The 25,979-nt window shown below is 38.9% G+C and overlaps 2 protein-coding genes across 2 annotated transcripts in view; one reads left to right on the top strand and one right to left on the bottom strand.

The window, feature by feature from the left end:
• Positions 1 to 20,495, bottom strand: ARFGAP3 (ADP ribosylation factor GTPase activating protein 3). Its single transcript, XM_031061449.1, has 15 exons — positions 20,381 to 20,495; positions 19,843 to 19,915; positions 17,264 to 17,395; positions 15,708 to 15,794; positions 14,775 to 14,856; positions 14,434 to 14,490; positions 13,271 to 13,317; positions 12,046 to 12,188; positions 9,891 to 10,016; positions 9,350 to 9,472; positions 6,715 to 6,852; positions 5,992 to 6,115; positions 4,991 to 5,081; positions 1,590 to 1,711; positions 1 to 937 (listed from the first exon to the last, which is right to left on the bottom strand). Exons 2-15 carry the CDS (start codon positions 19,867 to 19,869, stop codon positions 920 to 922), a joined length of 1,317 nt encoding a protein of 438 aa, XP_030917309.1. The 5' UTR covers positions 19,870 to 19,915; positions 20,381 to 20,495; the 3' UTR covers positions 1 to 919.
• The window catches only part of LOC102039264 (killer cell lectin-like receptor subfamily F member 1), a 37,289-nt gene continuing 31,656 nt past the window's right edge, over positions 20,347 to 25,979 (top strand). Inside the window, 2 exon segments of the mRNA XM_031061443.1 lie at positions 20,347 to 20,412; positions 24,887 to 24,961. Coding sequence (XP_030917303.1) covers positions 20,347 to 20,412; positions 24,887 to 24,961 — 141 coding nt within the window.

The raw sequence follows: 25,979 nt of genomic DNA, 5'->3' as shown, positions 1-25,979 counted from the left end.
TGAGTTTATATCAATTGTTTTTATTAGATATCAGCAGTTTACAAATTTGAATTAAGAAAATTACAGAACAGAATTAACTTGAATTCATTCTTGGTTGAAAAGTTTCTTCTTTAAGGTCATAATCATTTTTATGCAGGATGTCATCAATCAGCAATAAATTCTAGACTGTCTAAAACACAGCCCCCTATTTCCTTATTCAATAATTGATAATTTATCAAAAATCTAAGATTGTGCTAAACATTTTTAACAAGTATTTAATTAACTACTGTATTAGGCCCTTAGTATATTTCAAGTTTTTTTTTTCAATTTTTACACAATACAGAATTTTTAAAAGCACTTAAGGATTCTATATTGCAATTTTTTTTTGTAACTTTCAAAAATAGGAATAAATAGACTGTTCCCACAACAAGGTGAAATCCACTATTCAGTATTACCACATTCTGACTTCTCCACATTTCACATCTAAGCACAGAACCTTCTAGCTGGAATAATGTATTAAACCACTAATTCCCCACAGTTTTAATGCACATCAATTTATGACTTCAAGAGCTTTTACTTCCTGGCAACACAGGTTTAAATTAAATGTATATTTTGCTACAGTCTACTGAACACCACTACCTCCTTTCTCCTTCCTGCCTCACAGACAGAGCCAGTAACAAAATAAAGCTCCCAGCTTATCTAACAATAAGGCTGTTAAGAAATAAAGACTGGAAAGGAAGAAAAAAGAAAAAGTATATGCAATGTAACAAGTTGCTGCAAGATTTCTGCTCTGTTAAGATGAAACAGCACTAAGAAGAGGCCGAGTCAGAAATCTGCACTAAGAAACAGGTAAAAACTTCATCAGTCTTAAGGCAACCTTCATTTGAATCAGCAGAGTGATTACTTGTGTGCCTGAAGAGGAATCCTTCTTTAGCTTCAGTTAGGAACCGTATCGGTCCTAGAAAAATAAAAACAAATACAAACCAGGTATGAGTGGGCTTTCCACACAAAGAAATCAGTTTTATTTCAATTTGTGCAATAAATAGCAGCTGAATTCTTCAAGATTTTCAGAAAATTGATCAGTGCTTCCAAGAACTGCAGTTTAGGGTTGAATTCCAGGATAATCAGCCTGATTTTCAAACATCTGAGAGCTCCCAATGACCTCATACAGGAATTGCCAAGTGACTGGAGCACAAAACATGCTGGACACCAAGGCCAGGATGGCATATTTCATACAAAAACATGGATCAGAGGTCAACTAAAGAGCCAACACAAGAGCTGGGCTGGATGATCACTGCAGATCCCTTCCACCCAAACTATTCCATTCCGAGTTAGAAACTGTGATGAGTTTAGAGTGACAGACAACAAGTAACTTTCATGATGGGATTTTGTAATTGTAAGAAAAAGATATCCTAATGAGGGTGAGCTAGCAGATACACATTTATTTTCTAAATTTTAAAGATTAACTGTCTAGTTTGAGAGCTCTACAGAGTTGAAAACCAAATGCATTCTATTCTCCCTAAAGATAATTCAGTGGCAGGATCCATGGTACTAAATCCCTATAGAAAGGCTTGAACTGATGGTTAATAGATTGTGATATTTTTACTCACCTGTATAGATGTCATGACTCCATTAGCAAGGACAGAAAGTTTTCCAGCCACGGATTTCACTCCTTGTTTAAACTGAGTTATATCAGGAGCTGAAGACAAGACATTGCTAATATTGTAGCTTCCTAAAAGGAGAACACACACACATGGAAGAAACAGAATTTTAAAATACTAATATCAACCTTTTTTTTTTTTTCTCCCTGAAGTACAATGTATGACCAGGAGCACTAGACAGAGATCTCAATGTCTTAAATGCACTTCCTTTGGATTGTTTTCAGGTTTTCATAATTCCACCCAAGAGTGTCATCTTCTACACTCTGCATTCCCAGCAAAGCAATTGATGTTTGGATAGTAGATGACTTATTGTGTACTTCCAGTCTGTGACAATGTTGTTTTGTATCCTCCACAACTATTATCCCCTTGCAATTTAAAGATGAGTGCACTTCAGAGGTGGCTGAAGTGATGAACCCTATTAGTGTGCATGCATAGGGGTGATTTCCATGCTGTATAAACACAAACATTTTGCCTTACTACATCCGAGGCTTGGAAAAATCCATAGAAATTACAGTAAATGTAAATAATTTAGGTTTTATAACTCCAGAACAATGCTGGCAACCCAGCCTTCCTTAAAATTTGGACAGAATTAGCTCAGCTGTTATTATGGAAAGTGCAGGTCTAAAGGTAACAGAAATCAAAGATAATTAATTAACTACTCTAACTGCACTCTAACTGCATGCTAAATATTAACATGCTAACAGCTACTGTCACTCACTCATTGGTGAAAATAATTACTGGCATGCCTTAGTCAAATATGGGATACTATCAAAGGCACAAATCCAAGTAAACCAAATTCACAGAACTGTGATCACTGAGTCAACCACAGAAAGGCCTGGGCTGGAAAGAACCTCAAAGATCATCTCACTCCATCCCCCAGCCATGGGCAGGGACATCTGCCACCATCCCAGCTTGCTCAGAGCCCCATCCAACCTGGCCTTGGACACAGCCAGGGATCCAGGGGCAGCCACAGCTTCTCTGGGCAACCTGTGTCAGGGCCTCAGCACCCTCACAGAGAACATTTTTTTCCCAATATCCAATCTAAACCTTCTCTCTGTCAGTTTAAATCCATTGCCCCTTGTCCTGTCACTCCAGGCCCTTGTCAAGAGTCTCTCTCCATCTTCCCTGTGGGCTCCCTTCAGGCATTAGGAGGCCATGATGAGGTCACCCCAAAGATCTTGGGAATAAATGGAGCTCCAGGGAGTAACCATCCCAAACCAGACCATTTTCCAAATGGAGACTCCTTTGAACCTTCTGAACAGGGGTGGAGGAGGAAGAGAGAGAAGGAAGAGGGGACCTGTAGCTCCTCTGTCCGGGGAAGTTAAAGGCACCTGCCTCCTCAGCAGGCTGAGACAGACAATCCTGGAGATAATTTTGTTACCTAAGATAAGAAGATGATTTGTAGCACAGACATCTTGTCACATTAAGAGAACTTCCCAGTCCAATCCTTCAACCCAGCATGGGTTTATAGATACTATAGATGGTCTTTACAGATTATCTTCAAAAGTTCCCTCAGACAGCCCTATTTCTGAGCTCTAACCTGGACTTCCTTACGATCTGTTCCACTCATCAAATGCTTAAGGCATTTTTGTTACTAAAATCAGTCACAGAAATAAAATCTGCAGATATAAATAACCTGAGAAGCTCTAACCACTTCTCAGCCACAAGAAATCCCTCATCATTTGCTGGCTAAGTTTGGTTGGTCTGAAAAAGTTCATGTAAACAAGGCAGGAAAGCACCTCCTTTTCTTGTGGTTTCCTTCCAAATCAGCCCCTCCAAGTCAGCCACTTGATTTTCTCAAGCATCAGCTTTGAAATAATGCAAAAAGGCTTTTTCTTGCAGCCCCCTCCTTGCTTAAAAACTTCCCTACGGCATTCTGTACAAAAGCAAGGAGCCCCCACTGACACCTCATCAGTGCTCATAAAAACAACCTTACAGCAAAGGATGTTTTATCTTGGCAAGGACTCCAGAACCACAGTGGTGTTTTTACTGACAGTGTCCTGATTACATTTATTTTATGGAACTAATGATAGCCTGGACATTCATTCCACACCAGACAAACTGTCACTGTAGTAGCATTTCTCCAAGAAGGGCCACCCCTCAGTTTTTGGGGTGAGGGGTGTAGCAGAGACATTCAGGAAAGGAAGTTTCAGTACTTGACATGGTGTGAATTTATGACACCATGTGGCAAATGCTCTTTCAAGTGCCTAAAACAACTTACTGTGATTTCTGCTTGATATCTTCTTCCCTCCTTAATTATTTTTTTTCACATTTCAAATTCCTAAATCCCGGTTTTACTTAAGCAACCAATATCAGGAGTTATAAACAACCATATAGTTATATAATACCTAAAATAAATATATTATATTATATAGCATATTTACATAATATATTATAGAAATATATTATATTAACTATATAGTTAATATAAAATTCTGTTTCCTCCATGTGTGTGTGCTCTCTGCTAGTCAGTTTATTCAAATTTGCTTTCAGGGGATCAAAACTAAACAGTCACGTGTTTTTGGGTTTTTCCCTCCTACTTTTCCAAAGTAAAATCAGATGCTGCACACTGTTTGTTTTTCCAGGCTGTTTGAATAATTACTCACAGATTTCAGGTTCTTCAGTAACTCTTCTTTTTCCAATTTCTTCAAAAGTTAAGGAATGAAACTCAACTGATTACGCCTATAAAATGTTGCAGCATTTGCCACTTTTTCCATTGCACATTATTGCACAATCCAAGAAGTGTTGGAAAGAAAACATGAGACATTTTCAATACCCTAAGGGCTTCTTTTCACTCAATCTGATCTTTCTCCCTTTCTGATTTGATGAACTACACTCTCCCATGTGAGGTGCTCCAACAAATCTTTGAAACAGACAATGAAGATCTTTCTTAATAATTTTACAAGGCCAGAGGTAGAAGGAAATATCCCCCTGAATGGATATGCCCTGCAACAGATTACATGGGAATTTCAAGTCCACTAACATTTATTTAATGATTTTTCCTAGATCCAGTATTATGACAGCTAATGAGTTACTTATGGTAACTGATCAAAAAAAACTACCTGAGAGTCCATTTAGGTGTTACCTCATTGGAAAATATTACAGTTTTCCTTTGATAGATGTTATCTACAAAACAGTTTGTTTTTTGCAACACAGCCCCCAGTATAAAATACTGAACTTACAGAATCAAAAATAGAACTTGAAATTTAAGGGGTTAATTTTTAAACAATGACACCTGCCATTTGAGCTATTAGCATTCTGCTTGCAGAACACAGTGATGAGTGTGATTAGGAGCAGAGTCAGGGCCTGCATTCCCCACATGCTCCAGGTTCTCACTGTTTGATATGTACCTGCTGATTGTTTCCTCTGGTCTTCAAACAAGTCAGCTGAACTTATGGACGTGCTTCCAGAAAGCCTTTCTAGCCGAGCCCTTGCTTCATACTGGAAAAGAATTGAGAATAAAAGGGATTTTACCACCTTGATGTCACCTTTTGAGGTCATGTCAGATAATCTGAGAGACTACAGACATTTAGAACTGAAGTTGTGCCCGTTTCAGTTTTCACATCATTTACACTGAGTTTGCCACAGTCTCATTTCTGAGTTACCCAAGAGTGACATTTATCATTGCAACCGCAAAGGTCCCACCAGCTGTTAGTTACCCTACAACTGCTGGAAATCTGTGCAGCCATTAAAAACACCAACTAAAAAATGTGAAACCAAGGGGAAAGCACTGCAGTTGACATCCTGCTGACCCTTCCAACCACATGACACTTTTAAGTCAACTTTTACCAAGTTCCCTGCAAACAGTAATTATATTTTTAATTAGTACTTACACTGTTAGTTTTTCATTCAAAATCTGTATCTCACCTCCAAAATGCAGCACAATACTGATCTCTTTTTTCTAGGCTGATTCAACTCCATGCAATTCACTGAACAATTTCTTTACTTGGTTAGCTTTACAACATAAATGATGTTTTCATGTAACAAATCCACAGCAGGAAGGTATTTCAGCAGTGGTTTGTTGGCATCAGTTTGGGTATCCAGAACAAATTAAGCCTGCTTCTATCAAAAATCAGGAGTGCTAAAACACAGTCTACCACTTCTATCATGAAAGAAGAATGATGGAGGTACAGTCCTGCATGCAACTGCAATTTCCTAAAATTAAATTATAAACAGTCTGAAACTTGTACATTTCTATCAAACAAATAATCAAGGGGACATAATTCCATAAGCTCACTAATTCTACCAATTTTAACTATTTATTGCCTTCTCTGTAACTCACAAGAATACCGTTTTTATAGTCAAAGAATATTTTAACATTTAAAAACACTTATCACCGTTTCCTACTTACATCAGCCTGATCTTGCCTTCCAAAGTACATGTCTGATGAAATGGATTTGACATTGCCAAATTTTTTCTGTGCCTCATCTGTGTTTGCAGAAGGTTCATGTTCAGGCTTACGCCGGGATGCAGGCCTGGAAGGAAAGAAACTGCATCAGGGACAGAAACCTCATCCACATAAGAATGAAAGGAATCAAACAAGAAGCACTCAAGTGCTCAAACTGTACAAGTAAATGAAAAATATGATTTAAAGTAAAAAGAAGAGAGGCAGAAAACACCAAACAAGCACATACGCCCCCCCTCCCCCCGTTGTTTGTGTCTCTAGTACCTTCATCCTCAGAACTGAGCACTCCAAATTTTCATTCATTTGTTAACCAGGTTTCCTTTGATTCATCACGCAATAAACAAAGCAGGTATGTGCTCAGAACAGTGCAAATATTTGAGTTCCTCCCCACATCTTTTGTCTATTTCCTCTTTTGCTGGAAGTGTTTGGGAATTACCTCCACTACATGCACTGAACAACTCTGAGCACAACAGACAGTGCTTAAAATGTAAGGAAGAAATTCAGCTTACAAAAGAAATTCAGTCAGGAGATCCCTTGACAGCTGATGAAGTTCTGGCCAAATTCTCCCTCTACAGAATGAAGAAAATCCTACTACTATGACCAGTACTCAAATCACTTTAAAACTTGGGCTTTCTGGACAAAAAAATCAGTTTGGTTTTCTTGGTGTACCTGTCTGAAAATCCGGTGCTTTTTGAGGTTAACAATATATCAATGTCTTTACTATTATTTTCTTTCTTCCAAAAAGCATCTGAATTGTCATCCCATTTAGAGAAAGTGCTGCTCCTCAGATCTGAAGAATCAGAGTACCTAGAATAAAAGAAAGAAAAACGTATTGAAAAGTCAGAACTTTGTTGTTTATTGAAAAATGGGAATGTATTTATTTGTTGTTAGATAATGACTGCTGTAAATGTTCACTAGCAAGTATGTTTTCACCAAAATTACAGTTGTCAGTGAGTAATTTGGATTTCACAATACTGCTTTAGAAGCTTTGTACAGTTGAATCCAATGGATCAGAACAGGCAGGAAAGTCTTTATTTCTGGTTTTCTGGTTCTGTTTTTTTTTAGTCCAAATATTAAGAACTTGTGAGTTTTGCCACACATTTTATTAAAATTAAATGCTAAAAACATATTTCTTGAAAGGGAGTCTGAATTTAATAAGGCAATCTTCTCTTGCACATCAGAACTGTGGGGAAAACACAAAATAAAGAAAAGGGAAAAAAATGAAGCATGTATGTAAATTCTGGTACATGATTTGATCTTTTCCCCTTTTGATTACCAACACATACCCCAGCATATGTGGAAAGTATTTGGGAAAAAAAAAAAAAAGAAGCCACCAAAACCTATTAAAATGCCAAAGATTAAGATTTTGTGCTTGAAGAAATAAATTTACCTGAATTTTGGCTATGACCAGGACAGGGAGAAAGATGATCAAAACCACAGAGGAATAGGACAATGGAACCATTCAGTAGAACAAGACAGGATATTTAAGTCTGCACCTGCATCTTGTGAAAAATACTCTTTCAAAAAAATTCTCCATGTTTACACTATGAATGGTCAGGCCACTTGTTTTTGCAGTTCATGAGAAATGCGACACCTGCAGCAGCAAATTCTCAGCACTGAGCATGGAAAATATGAGGGACAGATTCGGAATGAACTTCTACAAAAAGCAGGAGCCTCTCTCCTGACAGACAAAAAGAAACCACAGCAATTTTATAAATTCCATAATAACAAACAATCAAAGTGTTTTCATGGATTTGAAGCTTCCCAGTCTCACAATGGCCACCAAAACCATGGCACTGGGCAGGGGCTGCAGGAGCTGATTTGAATAAAAATGGGTTTTTTTCTCTAACCTTTCCTCTCAGATTTTTGCAGCTTTGCAAAATACTTCTTCAGTATTTGGGATGGGGGAGAAAAAGAAAAACTGCATTTAACACAAAATTTAAAAAAAATACATTGTGATATTAGTAAAGATTTTATTAACTGTAGCAAAAGAAAATATCAAAATTCAGGATTTTCAGAGGCTTCAATTTTATGTCTAAACCTTGAGACCTTTAGCTTGCTTAATTCACTTATCAACACTCTAATATCCAGTATGATTATTTTGCTTTTAGGCATATACTAAAATGATGCCAAAGCTACTTTGCCTCTATTTCAAAGTCACAGCTTGAAATAAAAGAAAATAATACCCTTAAGAAGTCCAAATCTGACTGTTCTTTCTTTAAAGAGAATGAACTTGTGTACCAACTCCAATTAAATCTCCCAGCTCAAACCAGAACAAGAGCGGGGAACAGCCAGGTTACAATCTATCCTCTAATCACTGAACCACAACACATTAAAAGCTCCTCCATAATTCATCCTTTGCCTGCTGGTAGCTGATGAATAATTTCAGAGCAGTAACAAGTCTTTTCAGGCAAGCACTGAAATGCTATGCTTTATTTTACAAGACTGCTGCCACTTTCCTTGGACCCACATTTGTATTTCTATTGCAGTGATTGCACTACAAAATAGTGACACAAAAGCCTTTGTGCTTTTGTTGCCTGTCTACAAGCAATTAGGTACAATTTCTCATGTTGCTGTGGCATGGAGCCAATAAAGGCAGTTTATGAAAGCAACACCTGTTTACATCTCTCAGTCCAGAAACAGCTGGTTCATTGCAATCAATGCCTGTAAGATTTAATTATTTTTCTTCTCCCAAGAGCAGTATTTTATAGTGTGCATTGCATTCTTCCTCTGATAACAAATGTCTTAATTATTTTTTGCTCACATTTTATGTTCAGATATATAAAATAGGACTCTCAGAAATAGGACTGCAGACATCCACACAACACACCCAGCACAATACCTCAAAAAGACTGAAGTTTGTGCATTTGGCATGCAGAGAATGATGCAACTGTAGCACATCTAATATCAGACTTCAATGTTTATTTAATTTCAAGACAACAGCACAAGAAAGAAAGAAAAAAGTAATGAACACAAGTCATTCTGACAAAAAATCTAATCTAATGAAAGTTTATATGGCAACTGTCTGTGCAAGCAGAGACTCAACTATGGACAAGATAAAATCTACAAACAAATAGTTCAGACCACTTTTCCAACAAAGCTACCTCCCCTCCTTCACAAATCTGTCACTGAGGCAAAGCCAACTTTCCTACCACTCTTCTGATTCAATGTCCCCTGAAAGCATGCTGCGTGTATACACAGCTTCAAAACCACTGTGCATATTTTTATGGAATAAAACTTCCATAAAAACTTCCAGTTTGCATAAACTTCTGGGCCCATCCAGAATCAAAAGCTTACAGAATACCTTGAGCTAGAAGAGAAGTAAGAGTCTTCCACATCATCCATGTACTTCTTCTTTGGCTTTGCAATTGTAGGTGTTTCCTGCTCGATTGTTTGCATCTCTGAGGCGACTGAGTGAGAAATGCCACTGGGGACAGGAAGAAAATAAGTATGTCAAGAGATGACAAAACCCACACCCTAAAAGAAAAAAAAGAAATCAAAGCCCAAATCTAGTTTCTGAAGCTTGCTGAGAAGGCCCAAACTGTAAAGACATTTAAAGAAAGAGGAATTAAAATAAAGGAAATCCTTGAAAAACTGTTGTTCTCTCAAGCAGGGACAGGACTTCTGAACACAAAGCCCATTCTGGCAGCTGGAAAACACAGTCTAGGTTGATCTCTGTCTGGCAGGTTAGAACTTAAATCTATCAGAAGTTTACCCTTGACAAAAAGAAGGTTTTTTTTGCTGATATTGCTCAAGTTTCCATAGCATGTTCTAGTCCATTTCTTAATTTCCTGAGTAAAATGAGGGATAAGTATTTCAAATACAGTTTCCAGAACTTCACATACCTCCTATTGCTGCCCAATCCCATGCCAAGCCTCTCCAGTTCTGTTTTCTTCTTACCAGAGAGGTTTAAGGTTTCTTCTTTGGCTTTAATATCAAGATCTCTGTAGGCCAACCTTAAGGATGATACACTGGAAAAAACCACAGTTATCAGAGAAAGGTTCAATGCTACACGGAATCAGCCCAGGAATATTAGTAGAACATCAACAATATTTATTTCAGCACTGTATTTTCTAATGTCTTCCCTTAAGGCACATCTGGGCTCAGCTAAGTCTCCATCCCTACCTCTAAACCATCTTAATATTTTCCAGTCACAGCAATGCAGCAGAGACTGAAGTTTTTCATCTTGATTACAGAATTGCAGAAATACTGCTTAAATTTAATTTGTCAGGTCAAAAGGGATACAATTTTTATTGATTTTAATGAGCAATATTTTAATTCATAACTCTCGATTGGGATGAAGTACAAATGAACTTTCAGAAGAAAGGCAAATGAGATTTTGGATGCTGTTGGTAGACATGCTGCAAAGCAGAAAGGAGTAACTGATAACATCTACCAAGCACTTTATGCAGGAAGATTAGCAGCCCTTCTCAGGAAATCTATTTTATGAATATCAAAATCTCATTTGCTGTTGATTAAAACAAATGGGAATACTGATCAAGTTTTTAGATGTAATGTCAGCTATCTATTCTTGTCAGTGCACAGCAGAAGATAAGGAAATTGTGTAAGAATTCAAAATCACATTTAAGTCTCAGAACTCTTCCTCCTTCCAAATACTAAACTACAAAAGAATCACTTCCACTCCTTGCCACATAACAAAATCATATTGAATTAATTCAGTAAAGCTTATTACTCAAGCTTTTAAAATTAAAAACACCACACAAATTAGTTGGAAGCAAATGCAATTTTAGCAGAGTTCACCCTTCCTTTCATTTCGGTATCTGCTGCCACCTAATTGATAATCTCAGGGAAATACAGTTCTCTTGCCTCCACTGGGACTTGGTCCATAAACTCAAGTGTATGTGCATCCCTCATGTTCACAAGCATTTTTTGAGGGTTTTAGCTACAGCAGAAAGGTTGCAGAACTTTTAATAAAAATTGACTTGGATCTTTAGATTTATACATTTCTGATACAAAACTCAAGACACTGCTTGGGACTTTCTTCCAAACTAAATTATACAGTCAAAAGACAATATTGATAAAGAATAATAATACATGAACAATCCTTTTTTTGATTATGTAGTTGTTACTTCACAGTCTCTCCACTGGTAGTTTTTGGCAAACACTAAGAACCATGATGTTGTGGTTAAAACACTTCAAATGATCCCCTTGGAATTGGCATTTTTAACACAGCCAAAACATTCATTTCTGAAAGGACAACAGAAAAGTGAGCAAAAGAACAGGGAGGAGATTATAGACCAAAGACCTTGGTATCATGAGCAAAAAGTGATCCTGTAATTATGTAACAATTCAGAAGACTTCTTGTAAGGTTATAGGATGGATTCTCTAGCACCTGACAGGATGTTAAGCTCCGTAACAGTAAATGTGTACACTGACCAACTACTTAGTAGCATCATTTTGATGACAACTAATGAAATATTAAAAACCAAAAGCACTTAGCAGAGGAATCAGGAACAGCACCCTCTGAGCTTTAGGGCTGAGTATTAATTAAGGTCCACCAACAGATTCAAGACCTCAGACAGAATTATTCAAAGGGTTTTGGTGAAAGTGAAGGCAGTTCCAGTATAAGCCAGCTGAAAACTTTCATCAAGCAATCTGAGACATACTTAAACCTCCTCTGCTCTTACCATATATCCTCTATGCTCTTAGAAAGACTGCTTTCAATAGTATTGAGCTCACTACACCAAACCAAAATAAACTAGGTAACTAGCATGAGATGAAAAAAATTCAAGAGCCAAGAGTCTTCGTAACACTTAATTTTCCACAGTAATCAACTGTATAAACATATATTTAATAGCCAAAAAAAGGCACTGGGGGAATTACTGCTTGGCTTATCTTAACCATGTCTGTCTGGGAATTTTTTTTAAGAACTGAAGTTTTATTTGCATATGCTAATCTATGGTAGTATTTAAAATGCTGTCAATTAGCTCATTAAATTAGGCTTCATGGTTTACCATTGTGTAATTAGTTCATACTTACAGCGGCTCTTCCTTCTCAGTCTTCTTACTACTGTGAAGATCTTGTTCCTTCATTTTATCTACAGCTTGTGCTTGTTTTTCAATCTCATTAAAGCTTTGGCTGCTCACTTTCTGGGCTCCCAAGCCACCTTTTTTGGCACCAAGCTGGAATTATAGAAAAAGAAAAAACCAAAAGCCCCAAAATTATAACTGAGACAACCACCTCAGCTGACTCAACAGCCAGATGTGAAAGCAACAGCAAACACTACGTCCTGACTGAGAGCAGTCCTTGCAGACAGCAAGGACAATTTGGAGCAGAGAAAATACTTCTTTCCATATTTTGGACTTCAAAATTCTGCTTCTGCTAATTGTTCTTACAAATTTAGTTAGCTTTGCAGTGAAGTCCCACAGAAAAATTGAAGTATTCAGATTTTAATTGTTCAGAGATTGGCAAGCTCAAACATATATAACACATAGAACAACTTTGGTTTCTTTTGTTGTATAGGAATAATATAATAAATTTTGTTGCAATGGAACCATTATTTATAAAACACTTAATACTGCAGACCTGGATATAATGGTGCTGACTCAAATGGTGGCACAGCCCCCAAACTGCTGCTCTTAGTCTCCTCTGTGTTTAATTCCTCACTTGCAACACTGCAGCAACAGTAAAATTCACAATGCATTTATCTTCAGCTTTTATTGCTTTAAAGCCTTCATGTAAAAGCTCCAGGCCATGCACACACAGATCACAAACTGTACCTGCACCATTCAACCCAGCTCTGTTGTTCTCACTGGAAGGGAACGGATCTGCACAAACCACTCAGAATAAAAAATTCCTCTTGGCTAGTGGGAGTAAAAATCATGGGATTTAATCTAAATTATCTGTTCCAATAAACCTTCAAAATCTTCTGTCCTACAGTGGCCCAGACTTAAAAGGAGTGAGTCCCTGTAAGAAGCTGTCACCCTGACAGCCATGTTCAGGGTGGCATTAGGGTGACTATTAGGGCTGTTTCTTCAGTTGCAACAGCCACACATTCAAAACTTGAGCTGCCTTCCTCAGTTTTCCTGTGCCTTGAACCATCATTCAGAGACATTAAACACTCTTCATGCCTTTTTACAGAGACCAGATGCTAAGAAAGTGCTAAGACCCCAAGCAGAAGCAAGTCTGTAAATTATCTTTAAACTATCTTGAAATAAATGACCTATAATACAGTTAAAAATACTCATTGTTTACATACACTTACCCCCTTCTTAGCTTGATTTGGCTTCTTTTTTATGAAGGTGGTGTTCTCTGCAAGGATTAAATGTACATTAGTTAACATACAATTTTTATTAATCCCAGAAGAATCCCAGAAGAAAATTTCTGTAACATCAACCTCAAAATAGTTTTTGCCACTTATTTTCATGTTTTTCTACACTAAGGGGCTGAGATACTAAACCAAGCTATGCAACAGAGCTGTGGATATCTCCAAGAAAATGTGGGGAGCTACCTTTGATTGGAATCTCTTGGAAATATGCAATCGGAATAGAATTACAGCTCAGTTGTCTGTTGCAGGTTCCTGCCAGTTAACAGAACAGGAAAGCAGGACTTGCTCTTCTGAATTAGACTTGAGGTCCATCTGACCTCGTATCACTTCCAAGGTGAGTTTTTTCCTGTCTAGAAAGGCACTGGTTGTGTTCAAACCCACCAGTGACACACACAGAACATACCTGCATCACTAAAACATCACAAGCATGATAAACAACTCCTGTATTATCAACTGCTCCTACAGCATCCTACTGGATGCCTGTGCAAACAGAAAAAATACTCTGAGCTGAAATTTGCATGGAAAGGGGCATACACAGAACTGAGATTGTTCCTTTAGACAGAACTTGAGATGTCCAAACCAACCAAGAAACGCACTTGTTTTAGGAGAACATGTTAAAGATACAAATGAGAAAAGCAGGAAGTGCATCCAGTGAAGTTGTTTGTAGTCTCCAGCTCTAAAATAATCAAACCCAAATAAAAACAGTGATGAAGACCATACCTGCCTAAAGAACTGAAACAGGCCCAGACAGCACTTACTCTGTGCTGCTGAGAATGAACACTTTGTTCTCAGAAGCCTGGTCCTGCAGGGCAAGCCTCGCAGTGACAAATCACTGAGGTATTTTACTCTATTCTGTCTCCATCAGCTTTTCTTCCTTACTCACACCATGATAAACTGCTCAGTGTTAAGTATAAGAGCCTGGTCACTGAAGGTATTGCATTATGAACACAGGATTTTTCCAGTCCAAGTTCTTATGTTCAGATTTCTGAAAAGGGAGCAAAATCTATTTCCACAGCTCTTCCTAGGCAGATATTCTCTTTTCAAAGGGATATTTGAGTTCCCTACACTTGCTGCTCTTTTCTTCTGCTTGCACTCATTACCTAATGCAGGCTGTGGGGATGTGCTAAGGCCATCAACACTTGGTCCATGTTCTGATCCTAAAACATAAGGAATAACAAGGGTAAAAATATCAGAAAGCTCTTTAAAATGCATGAAGTACCAAAACACATCTCACTGTACTCAGGGTAGTGCCTGGTAGAGACACCATAATGTGGTATTTCCATTACAGCTTTCCCAGTGACTAAAAGCGCAGCAGGCACCCCAAATTCTTGTGCTATTAAGCACAGTTAGGTTATTTAACTATTAAAGCAAAGTAAAAAGAGACTAAACTAAGAGAATATCATAAAAATGCAAGTTATTGTTAACAAAGAATCAGTCATACCTTCACAGGATTCTGGAATGTTTTCTGAAGTTTTCTGCTGGAGAGAAACTGGTTCTGGTAACATCCACTCTGTATCCTTTGCCTTGGAAAAAAACAGACAGAATCAAAAGTGCACAGAAAATACACTACACCAAATAAATATGAGCACTTAGCTAAAGACTGCCTAAGCATCACTGCTTTATTAATATTGAATTCTTATGATTACAGCTTTTAGGATTAAAACCTGCACTCATAAGGGCAGCTATTACAAGAAATGCCTACTTTTACTAAAAACAAGACAGTTTCAACCCACTCCTGAGCACTTCTGTTTCTCCTCTCAGGAATTCTGTTTACTATATCTTCACCATCAAAACCAGTAATATAGATTTTTACTGTGCTTTAGATTTATTTATTGTATGCTGAATGATTTATTTACATATAATCACCACACCTTCTCCCCACTAGAAGCTCTTGCACTTCCTGTTTTTTACACATTTTTGATTGTGAGCAGTCCTTCCAACATTCCTGGTGCATCCTCCCACTCCCTTCACACACATCCCCCTCAAAAGGCAGGTTTGTGACCAGCTCCCAACAAATGCTGTAAGAACTGTTACACTCTGCTGATTGCAAACTCAAGGTACCACACAGTACATTTATATCAGGGCACTTCCAAGCAAGAAATCCTGTCTCAAAGTGGAATTGTTGTGTCTACAAAAAAATAGCCTTTCATTCCATATTTAGCTACTATTTGGGTCATTTAAAATGATCATCTTAGGAAGTGGTTCACATCCAGGAAGAATTCTGAGACTCACAGAAGGAAAAGCAGGTAAATATTAACTCCCTGACCTATCTTTTCTCTCTGAAGTTTTCTTTCAGGGTTTAATCTTCACCATAGAATTCACAGTCAACCAAAGTGTTTAGAAAGCAAACAAGAATTTGACAGGTAATTTGTACCTTGGTAGAAACATGGGATGCAAAAAAATCTTCCTCCTCTTTGTTCTGAGGTGATGCTGGTGGTGCTCCACACCCATCTGTCCACAGCTGAAATTAAGGGCCAGAATTTACAGGTTAATTGCATGAATGTATTTTTTTTTCAATGCATTCATCTTAAAACAACTCTGTTTTGTTTTCAGGTTAAAAAAGTATTGATTTTTTTTCTTGTCCATATTTTTTCCTTACAAATTTGTCTGCTGTTCAATAGATGACATTCCTTTTTTTACTGAATTCATACATATTTCATGTGCTCCTGGTGGATGAGCCAAAGCCAGGTCTCAGGGCTGGGGTCCCCAGAGTGCCACAGGACGGCAGGACAGGACTCCAACCTGTGACCTGCATTTCAAGACTACTCACAGCAAATCTTTTCTCACAGCTCTTCCTACTCCACGCAGGAATAATGACCTCTGTCAGAAAGGACAGGGAAGGTACAACAAGCTCACCTCACTATTCAGCAATCAGCTCTATCACTAAGTCAGAAAAGGAATTTTTTAACGTGTGACAGGGAAGGCAATGGTTGGTACTAAAAGCAATTATCTGAAAAATTTATTTCAGTAATTTAAATAGCACATAATCACTTTAGTTTGCAGTGCACAGCTAATAATATTTACTAAATATTTAGTGATTTTTTCAAATATTTAATATCAAACTATTGGATGGAATCTGTAACTGAAGTAAGATAATCACAGTTCCTTAAAGAGTCATTTGGGGAACTTAGCATAAACTGAGACACACACAGTATATTGCACTTGAACACATTTTATATCGTAAGTTGTTTACTAAGTCAAAAGAAATATTCTCTGAACTTCATGATGTGAATTCTATTGTTCATAGTATGAATAATTAAGATTATAATTATCTATTAAATTTCATGCTGTTTGATGCACAGATAAGAGAAAAAAAATCAAGCCTTCTTGCTTTTAATTTCCACTCATCTGATCAACTTCAAATGAACCACTCACAAACTTCAACAACCTGAATTAAACAATCAAAACATGTTTTCTGTGTAGGAAGAAGAGAACTGTTGTCTAAACAATCAAAACATGTTTTCTGTGTATGAAGAAGAGAACTGTTAAACTTATCTAACACTTCAGAAATCAATTCTGGATACTTTGCTTAACTCCTGTCAGCAACCTAGCAATGTTTTGACAGCTTGCATGAACTGCCTCAGTATTTCTGATGGAGAACAGCAAGTTCTACACAACTTGCTAATTTCGCAAATATTATTTTTGTAGGAAAAAACAAAAAAATACATTATTTACCTGCTCAAAACAAACCCCTCTTAAATCACACACAGTCTGTAGTTAAATCCATTACAATTTTTCATGCTGTACTCCTCTAAACATTCAATTTCAGATACGCAAAAATAAAACCACTACATGGTTCATGGAGAAATGGCCACATTATCTGAAGACTGATAATCTTTTGTATTACTGACTGGAAATTTAAAGTGACTTCAGAGGCAAAGAAGGTGAAGTTTTCAGGAATCTCCAGGCCTCAGGACACACACTACTCACATCAGTCCCATGCTTTCTTGTGGCCTGTGTTGCAAGAGATTTGATCTTCTCCTTGTAGAGCTGAGCAGCACGACTGTTGTACTTGGCATTGGTGTCATTGGTTGTGCAGCCATGTTGGTGGAAAAAAGCAGACTGGGAAATAGAGCACAGAATATGCTGTGAGGAACAGGTTTAAAAGCTAATGACATTTGACACAAAAACATATTGCAATGCAGCAAACCACTCTGCTCCTCTGCCTAAATCTAATCTTTTAAATTATGGAGTCTAAGTAATCTGCAAAGTACAGAGGAAACTCCACTCTGGTGACTTCTTTACACATAAATAAAACAAAACAAAAACCCCAATATATCAGTGTGATGCTTTAAGAGCATATACAAATGCAAACTTCCATTACATACAAAAAATCCTTATTCTGGAATTAAGTGATTAAAAGGAAGGAAGAGGCAAAATTAATTGCCAGTAGCTGTGCTCCAGAAGACATTCCTAATATTCTAAAAGGCACTGCTTGGATTTATCTCTGTCAGGCTGGGGAGATCTGTGTATGCTCAATAGTATCAAAATGAGTGTACAAGAATGGTCTTTATTCAAATGAAAGAGGTGTCTATGCACATATCTATGTGCCCAGATATGTTTATAGGCTTGTGTATTTCTATAAAATTAATAAATGAAGACTGTGAATTTCTGCATGTAAATATATACACCTATTAACTTGGGGGGTTTCTTAGAAACCCTAATTCCAATTACCATAGAGATTTGATCTGAAAGCACAAGGAACTAAGGACACTTTGGATTTTCCAGATATCTGAAACACAGCAGGAAGCTCAGGACTGCTGTTATCCAGGATTCAGCATCATCAGGCAACTACAGAACACAAAAGAGTGATGCTAATCTAGAAATGCTTCTAGACAATATTTAGTAAAACCCGAATTTGGTATTTAACTGGAACCAAAAGGGAATGGCTTTTTAGTGCCATTAAAAGAAAAGTGTTAATTTTACTTCAAATGTCCAGACAATTTACCAATCTGTTTTTTCACGTTTCAAGTATTAATCTACTGAAGTAATCCAAACCAGACCATTGAGAATTTAAGGTATTTGGGGAGTTGCTGAGGGTATACTGCACCTCTTGGTACAACATATGACAAGAAACAGTGACATCCAAGAAGGAAGACAAAACCCCAGAAAATTAAACAATTATGGTTTATTGTTATTCTTCTGCTAATAGGCTTTCTAAGACTAACTGAAGACTTTTTCAGACTTTGCCATCTCTTCTTTCCAACTGCCTCAAACCCTTTACATAGCAGAATTGATATAATTTAATCAAGGCTTTTAAGCATTTGGCTAAAAAAGAAACTATTCTTAACATGATTAAGAATATGATGATTATTCTTAATATGAAATCCCCCTCTTCTCATTAGTCAAAACTGTGATTTTTTTGTACTAAGTGACATAACAGAGACTGGATGAGGACATTTATATAACAGCAGTACTAACATGGAAAGGAATAACCTAGCAAGGATAGGCAGAAGAAAAAGGGGGAGAAGACACCATGTAACTGCTCAGATCTGTAAGCCTGAGATAGTGACTTGCTGCATGCCAAATTCAAAGAAAAATATCTGACTGGAAAATACAGAAATGGAAGATAAGTAACAATGACCCTGAACTCAGCATTTTTTGTATGTAAATAGGAAAAAAAATAGAAAAATCCTAAAGACTTAAGATGGTTAAAATTGTCAAGGAAAACACTACGGAAAGCAAGCTTGGGTGAAACTTCCTAAAGAAACAACATTAAGGACCAAGCACAAATGAAAAAATATAAGTGATAAGCATTCAGGGAATTAGAAAAAAAGCAGAAACTGCTTTTGGAAGTTGCATGTTCCCACACTGGGTGGGCCAACTTAAGGAACAACTCTCAGTTATTTGTGGAAAAAGCTGGAAAAAGATTGCCAAAGAGCTTACAAAAAACAAAAAGGGAGACTGAGAACAAGACAGCTGTCAACAGAACTTCAATTTACAAACATGCTGTGTAAGTACATAAAAAAGTTGAAAGTAACAGCCAATGTGAATTGACCCAAACCATGACACTGCTAGTCCCCCTCCAACAATGTAGCATGTCTCATCTGCAGTGCTAACTCAGGTGAAGTCAGATCTTTACTCCAGGGTGACTTTTGGCAGTGCTGTGGGTTTTGGCATGGTTTTTCATGAGCCATGGAAGGAATGATGGTCACAGCAAGGGGCCATAAGCTTGCTTTACAAGCCATCTTTGAGAAGCTGTCTAAATTAGATGTGTACTGACAAGGAACCTGATCTGGCCTTTCCAGTGCTTTTCATCACTGACTTATAAGAAAAAAACAAAACATTTTCAGACTATACCAAAATGGAGAAGGTGCAAGAATGGATGATGAAATCAGCATCAAGAGGAATTCTTTAAAGATGGGGAGGTGGGGCAGGGGGGATGCTGTATTAAAGAGAAAGGACTGGACAAATAAAAATAATCCGAGGAAGAGAGACAGTAAGGACAGACAACATTTTCCAAACCTATCAAGCCTCAATGTGCAAAGCAAACACTTGGGCATACGTACAGCATTTGCATTTCCTCCGACCTGCATGCATCTCAGCTGGAACCAGGACCAATTGGAATCCAGCTCTGTTGACCTAAACACAAAGAAATGGTTTTAGTGTCACCACCAAAGCCACTTAAAATCACTCTGTTTCTGTTTTTTTGCCAAGTGTTTCTCTCCCCACCTTTTTTTTTTTGTAATGTGTAGTTATTTATCAGCCCCCAAAAAGCTGTGAGCCAGCAACTGGGACACTCATCTGGACTAGAACCAGCTCAGGGTGCAGATTTACTGCACCAGTTGCCTGCCTGAGCACCACCCAAGTACCAGAACCACAGAATAGTTTGGCTTGGAAGGGTAGAACTCAAATGCCACCACAATGGCATTTACTTCAGGAAGTAAAGCTGGCAAATTGAACACAATTACCAAGAAGTTATCAGATACAGCAAAGCCTACACAGTCAGAAGCTGAAGGAAGAATGGGTTTTCCTCTCTGAGCAGGTCTGTGAACAAACAAGACCATTAAAAGATGAATTTTGCTGTCAAAACACAGCAATACTTACCGAATGAAACTCAAGTGAACGCCAAGGGACCGGTGGGTCCCTGAGCAATCGATACAGAGAAACACTCCATAGGTGATGCTTGCCCAGCTGGGGTTCTTTGCTCCACAGTCAAAACACACCTGAAAGCAAGCAAGCAAACATCAGTAACAGGACTTGAGCATAACCAGGACTTAGAGTTGTATTACAGGTCAATGTAACACTCCTGCAGTGATCCAACTTTGTTAACTCATTCTTCCAGCGTTTGTTAACACGACAACTCCATGCATCCTAATTTTAGACATCTAAAGAGGAATTACACAATCTGCCCACACAACTACAGCCTCCCCATTTCCAAAAATAACCACTGCACACAGGTTGAGAAACCAGGTCAGAGAACCCACATCAGCCTAGTTCAAACACACGTTTAACACAGCACTTCCAGCACTGCTGGAACTGGGAAGTGGTTCAGAAATATTTCCCCGAATGCAGCCTCTCCTCATGTTGCATCTCTGAGTCCCCAGAAGGTTATGAGCAGGACTAATGCCCTCATTATCTACTTTCCTATATTGAAACCTTGACCTTCAGGGCAAGCCATGGCAATCCAGCTGTGTGAAGAAGGCCTCTGAGCACTGCTTCTCCAGACAGCCTCTGCAGATATTCGCATGATTCATCACACACCAATTGCCACATCAGCCTTTCCACTGTCTGTGCCACGCTGGTTAAAAAGCAACCAGGTCCACAATTACTGCATGCACAAACCCAGGAATTTCCACCATGATGGACCTCTAACACTCAGCCAAAACAGCAAGAGCTGTGTCTGTGTGTGTCTCATACACTTTGCAGGTCAGCAGACCACAACTTTTAAGTCTTTTTTCAGCTATTCTGAGTTTTGTGCTTCTTTGACCAAGGAAAGCAAGAACCAGAAGAAATTATCTGATACAAATAAATTATCAAATGCAAGGAACACAATAACTTTAAACAGAAACAGCTATTCTGAGTTAATTCCATGTGTACACATCTATTCCTGTATGACAGGACTTTATCTGATCAATGCTTTTTCAGAGGTATCTGCAAAGAAGTATTTGTAGAGAAGTATTTTTACAATAAAAGCATCCACCCAGGGGCACCTAATAAGAAATAACTTTACAAAGAGACAAGCTTTTACACACAAATTGACAGCATTCCAATTTGCAACTTTATCCTTTAATGTCCTCCTATAAAGTTAATGCATCCTCAGATAGCAATGGAAGTTCTAGCTATATGCAGATATAAAAAATAAAGTTTATTCTAAGACAGGTGGGGACATATGGAACATCACAAACAGACCACAGAGCTTCCAGCACCTCCTTGCCAAGCTGAACAACAAAATAAAAATAAAATTAAGAAGTCTTCTTGCCAGAAACTCCCTCTGTAAACCTGGACAGAGATTTTTGTCTCTATTTTTTTGTACATACATAGTCAAACAAGCCCTGAGTCTGGGCTCAAGTCATGTCACCCATCATCCATCCAAATTAATTTGAACTACATGCCCAGGAGCAGTTTGAAGCTAAACTCCTCAGCTTAATGTGAGTCTATTTAGCTTGGGCAGACCAAATTTATCAGGCACAAGCCCAGTTCACCAGCAGATCCAGCATTAACTCTTCCAACAACTGCACACTTTAAGGGTGAGCTGCAGTTAGGTAATGACTGGTAACACACACAGACATCATGGAGATCACAGCTCCTGCAGGTGCAAGTCCTGCCTTTCCCTCTCAACAGGGACCCAACACTTATTAATGTTATTTACATATCCCACTCCTGTATGTGGAAATGGGGCATTCACTGGCATACAGCAGAAATGAGAGCAACACAGAATGGGGGACAACAGGAGGGGTTAGAGGGAGCCCCTGAAACAAGCTCAGGTGGAAGAACGGCACAGAAGGGGTGGGGGAAAAAGAATGAGCAAGACTTCACGTATGCCATATTCAAAGCAAACAACAGCCTAAGTAGCCAGAACTTGTTATTTTTTTCTCAAATTCTGTGAAGCAGCTCCTTAAAAACATGAGATTCATTTTCATTTTAAATTGACTACTTTCAGGCTTTTTCTTGCAAGGCCAAAGGAGGATGGGTCAACAAAAAAGGAGAAGATTCTGCTTGAAACCAAAGCCAAGAGAACAACTCTGGTCTCTCACTTCTGATACAGGAGAGCAAAGCTGACTTGCAGCTGGAAGTCTTGTGGAAATTCCCTGGAGTACAAATGGGAAACAAGAATCTGAAGTGGGTGGTTAAAAAAAACACCCATGTTTTAAAAAGTTCAGTTATAAACATACCTGAAGATTCCTCTCCTTTCCCTTTCCTTTCTTCCAGTTATGAGCACTGTATAATTTCAACACCTCAAAGTCAATTGCATCACCTTGGAGCTGGCTGCCACAGCTCAGTATTTTCACTCACACAGGAGTCCCTACCAGACACCTGTGGAGATTATTCCCAGGCATAAAAATGTACCTTTCAGGACTGAGATGCAGGCAGGAACATCCAAATTTCTTCTAAAAGCAAAGGAGGAACTGCTATTTCCATCAACGTTATGCAACAGAAATAGATGCATGTTTCACTAACATTTAGACTAATTTTGCTTAGTTTTCTCAATTTTTAAAGTGCTTCTAATCACATAAATTTTAAGAAGAATCAGGGGGAAGAAATGAAAATCAATTTCAGAGCGACCCTAAGAAATTGTTTCCATTTTAAAAACAAATGTATTTTCTGTACAGATTTAGGGGCAATTAAAATATTAAAATATTGATTGAAAATAAATTTGAAGGATATGCTTAAAAAATTTAGTGCTTTCAAAATGCACTTGCACGCTTTTTGTTTACTTTGTGTTGAAACACTTCACATGGAGATTCAGTAAGAGTCACTTTGGAGAAAAACCAGCCAAAGACATAAATGAGATGTCTGTACAAGAGCAAACACAGAGATTTAGGTACAATCCACAGCAAGCAGTCAATAAATCATAAATCATCCACCTTGCGCAAAGCACTACATTAACAAAGAAATAAATACAATATTGACCTTGGCTATGGAAATGCAGTAATAAATAGCTGATAGAAATGCTATTTTTGGCCCAAGCAGAAGAGGGGAGTAGGTTCAGGAGAGCACTATCCCTGAGGTCAGGGCTACACGGAGACTTTCAGCCTCTACGTTTTGAACCTCCTCGGGAACGGTGCTCCAGCCCCAGGACAGATCCACACCTTGCCATTCCAGGGCTGTGGATCCAGCTGCCTGAGCACTAACCCAGCTGGAACTCAGGAGGCAGTGCCACACTCAAGGGGATCTAAACCCAAGCAGCTCCTCTTAGTCACCAGCCACTGTCCCCAGATATGCTTTCCTCCTTCTCTTGCACCAGCACTAATCCAGCTGCTGATCCCGCTGGGAAGCAGCTCTGCACGGGCACTTGGACTCAGAGCAAAGGTAGGGCCAACTCACAGCACAGCCACCTGGCCGGGAATGCCAGCATAAGGGAGGGAGCTGCAGGGCTGGCCACGGGAAGGCAAGAGGACTGCCAGTGTTGGAAGTGTCATCACCTCCAAATGACTTAAGGGGCACAAGATAGTAGAGTCCATGCTGGGGCAAAACCCAACACAAACACAAACCACACCCAAATAACACTGTAATAACAAAACTCAGCTACTGATAAACCACCAGCACAACACACACACTGGGAGTCCAAGCAGGGACAGGATGAAAGAAAGAAATGAAAAAACATTGTCAGAGGAACAGATCTACAAGGTCTGACAGAATCAAAGAGACTTTCAGAACAGCCTGAGCGTGCTAGTCTTCAAAGGGGTTGAGCTGTACAACTCAAACACTCAAGTTAACAATATCAAGTAGCTTAAGGACTATGAACATATTTATGGGTACAAAATACATCCTAGTTAGTAACTGTAACGTTTGTTAAATCATCAGGCAGCTATCAACAGTCTGCCGTCATCAGGCAGCTCTACAGTTACATTACGTAACACCCAAAGACACCAAGAACTCAAAACCTCATCATAAAGGGAACTAACATCAAATTACAGATGTTAATTTCAAGACAATTATTAAAACATCGCTTTCAACACACTCTAACCCACATATTAAACTGCACATTTATATAAATGAGAATTATTTTCCTAAGCTCACATGCACTAAGAACTACTGCAGAGCACCCAGAACAGTGTAAATGCACATGCCTGCCTAGACCAGGCAGCTCTTCCCAAACTCTATCCATAAACTGCACAGCTAAAGCAAATTACTAAGCTTTTAATTCAGAACCCTTTTCAATATTTGCACTTTCCCATGTCTTTCTTCCCCTCCAAAAAACGACATGCAAATAAAAGGGGCAGATAGACTGCTCAAGAAGAGGACAACCAAAACGAAACAGAAAGGAAACAAACATGAGAGGAGAAACTGATGGAAGAAACAACTTCAGGAAAACAGTCAGACAGGCAGGAGTGGTTGAGTTGTGAGATCTAAGCTGCTGTTTTCCACTCTCTCTCTCTGCCTTCTTAGGTCATCCAGACCGGGCACCACGGCATTGTTGTCGAGTTCTCTGTGCCTGGGCCACTTCTTTGCCACCAGCCCATGGTGAGTGGCAGCACACATTGTGCCACTATTGCTATGTCAATACTGAATTTCTGTGTGACATCTGACGTGGGAGACAGATACACCTGAGCAACCACAGGTACCACATCCACCTGATTACACAGAAACAAGGAGTCCAGCACAGGGGAACTGCTCCAGGCACTCCACGCTTGCCAGGCAGGGGCAGTACTCTCTAGCTCTCCTGTGATCCCAATAAAAAAAAAAAAAAAAAAGAACCACAATAGACCTAAACTACTCAATTTTCAGGCAGAGTGCCAGTGAATTTCAGGCGCTTGTAAGAGATTTCTCACTGTCCCTGTTGGGACTAGGACCTTTCCTTGATAAACTTTTTACCCCATTGCAAAGGCAAGTTTTAAGAATACTTCTGTTAGAAACTGAGAGCTCACCTCTGAGTTCTGCTTTGAGAAACCACACCTGCACAGTCTTAATGAATTGTGTTCAAAGAGTGGAAGTCAGTTTTGGACCAGAGACAGACATCCGGATTCCTATTCCCAGAAAACAAACCCAACGTGTTCCTTCATAAGGCTAATCCCAAGTTTCCTGGTGGGTGTATATTTCACATATGTTCTCAGCGTACATCGCAAAGCCAACACAAACAAGCAGCACAGAGCAGCTGAAGGCACTTGTGCCGCGTCACCTGGCCAGCCACCTTTCCAGCCCAAGGGGCACTGCAGGAACACCTGCACACCACGGAAAACCCACCTGAGCACGGGACAAGCCCAACGGGATCCAAAAACAACAAACTTTTATCGCTGCACAGGTGGCTGTGCCACTTCGCTGGATAATAAAAACAGGGAAATAAAATAAGATAAACACACTCTCAACACTACGTTGCAGCTGGTTGGGAGAGCTTGCTTTTATGCTCAGCGAGGACGACCCTCGCAGCGGACCTGAGGCACCCGGTGGGCGCCGCACCTTCCCCCCCAAGGGCTCATCCCTTCGGGATGCGGGATGCCGGCCGGAGGGACAAGGGGCAGGCAGGGAAGAGCTCCCCCACTCC

Source organism: Geospiza fortis, unplaced genomic scaffold (assembly GCF_000277835.1).
Source record: "Geospiza fortis unplaced genomic scaffold, GeoFor_1.0 scaffold8, whole genome shotgun sequence".
NCBI lineage: Eukaryota > Metazoa > Chordata > Aves > Passeriformes > Thraupidae > Geospiza > Geospiza fortis.
This window is presented reverse-complemented; position numbering and strand designations above follow the sequence as displayed.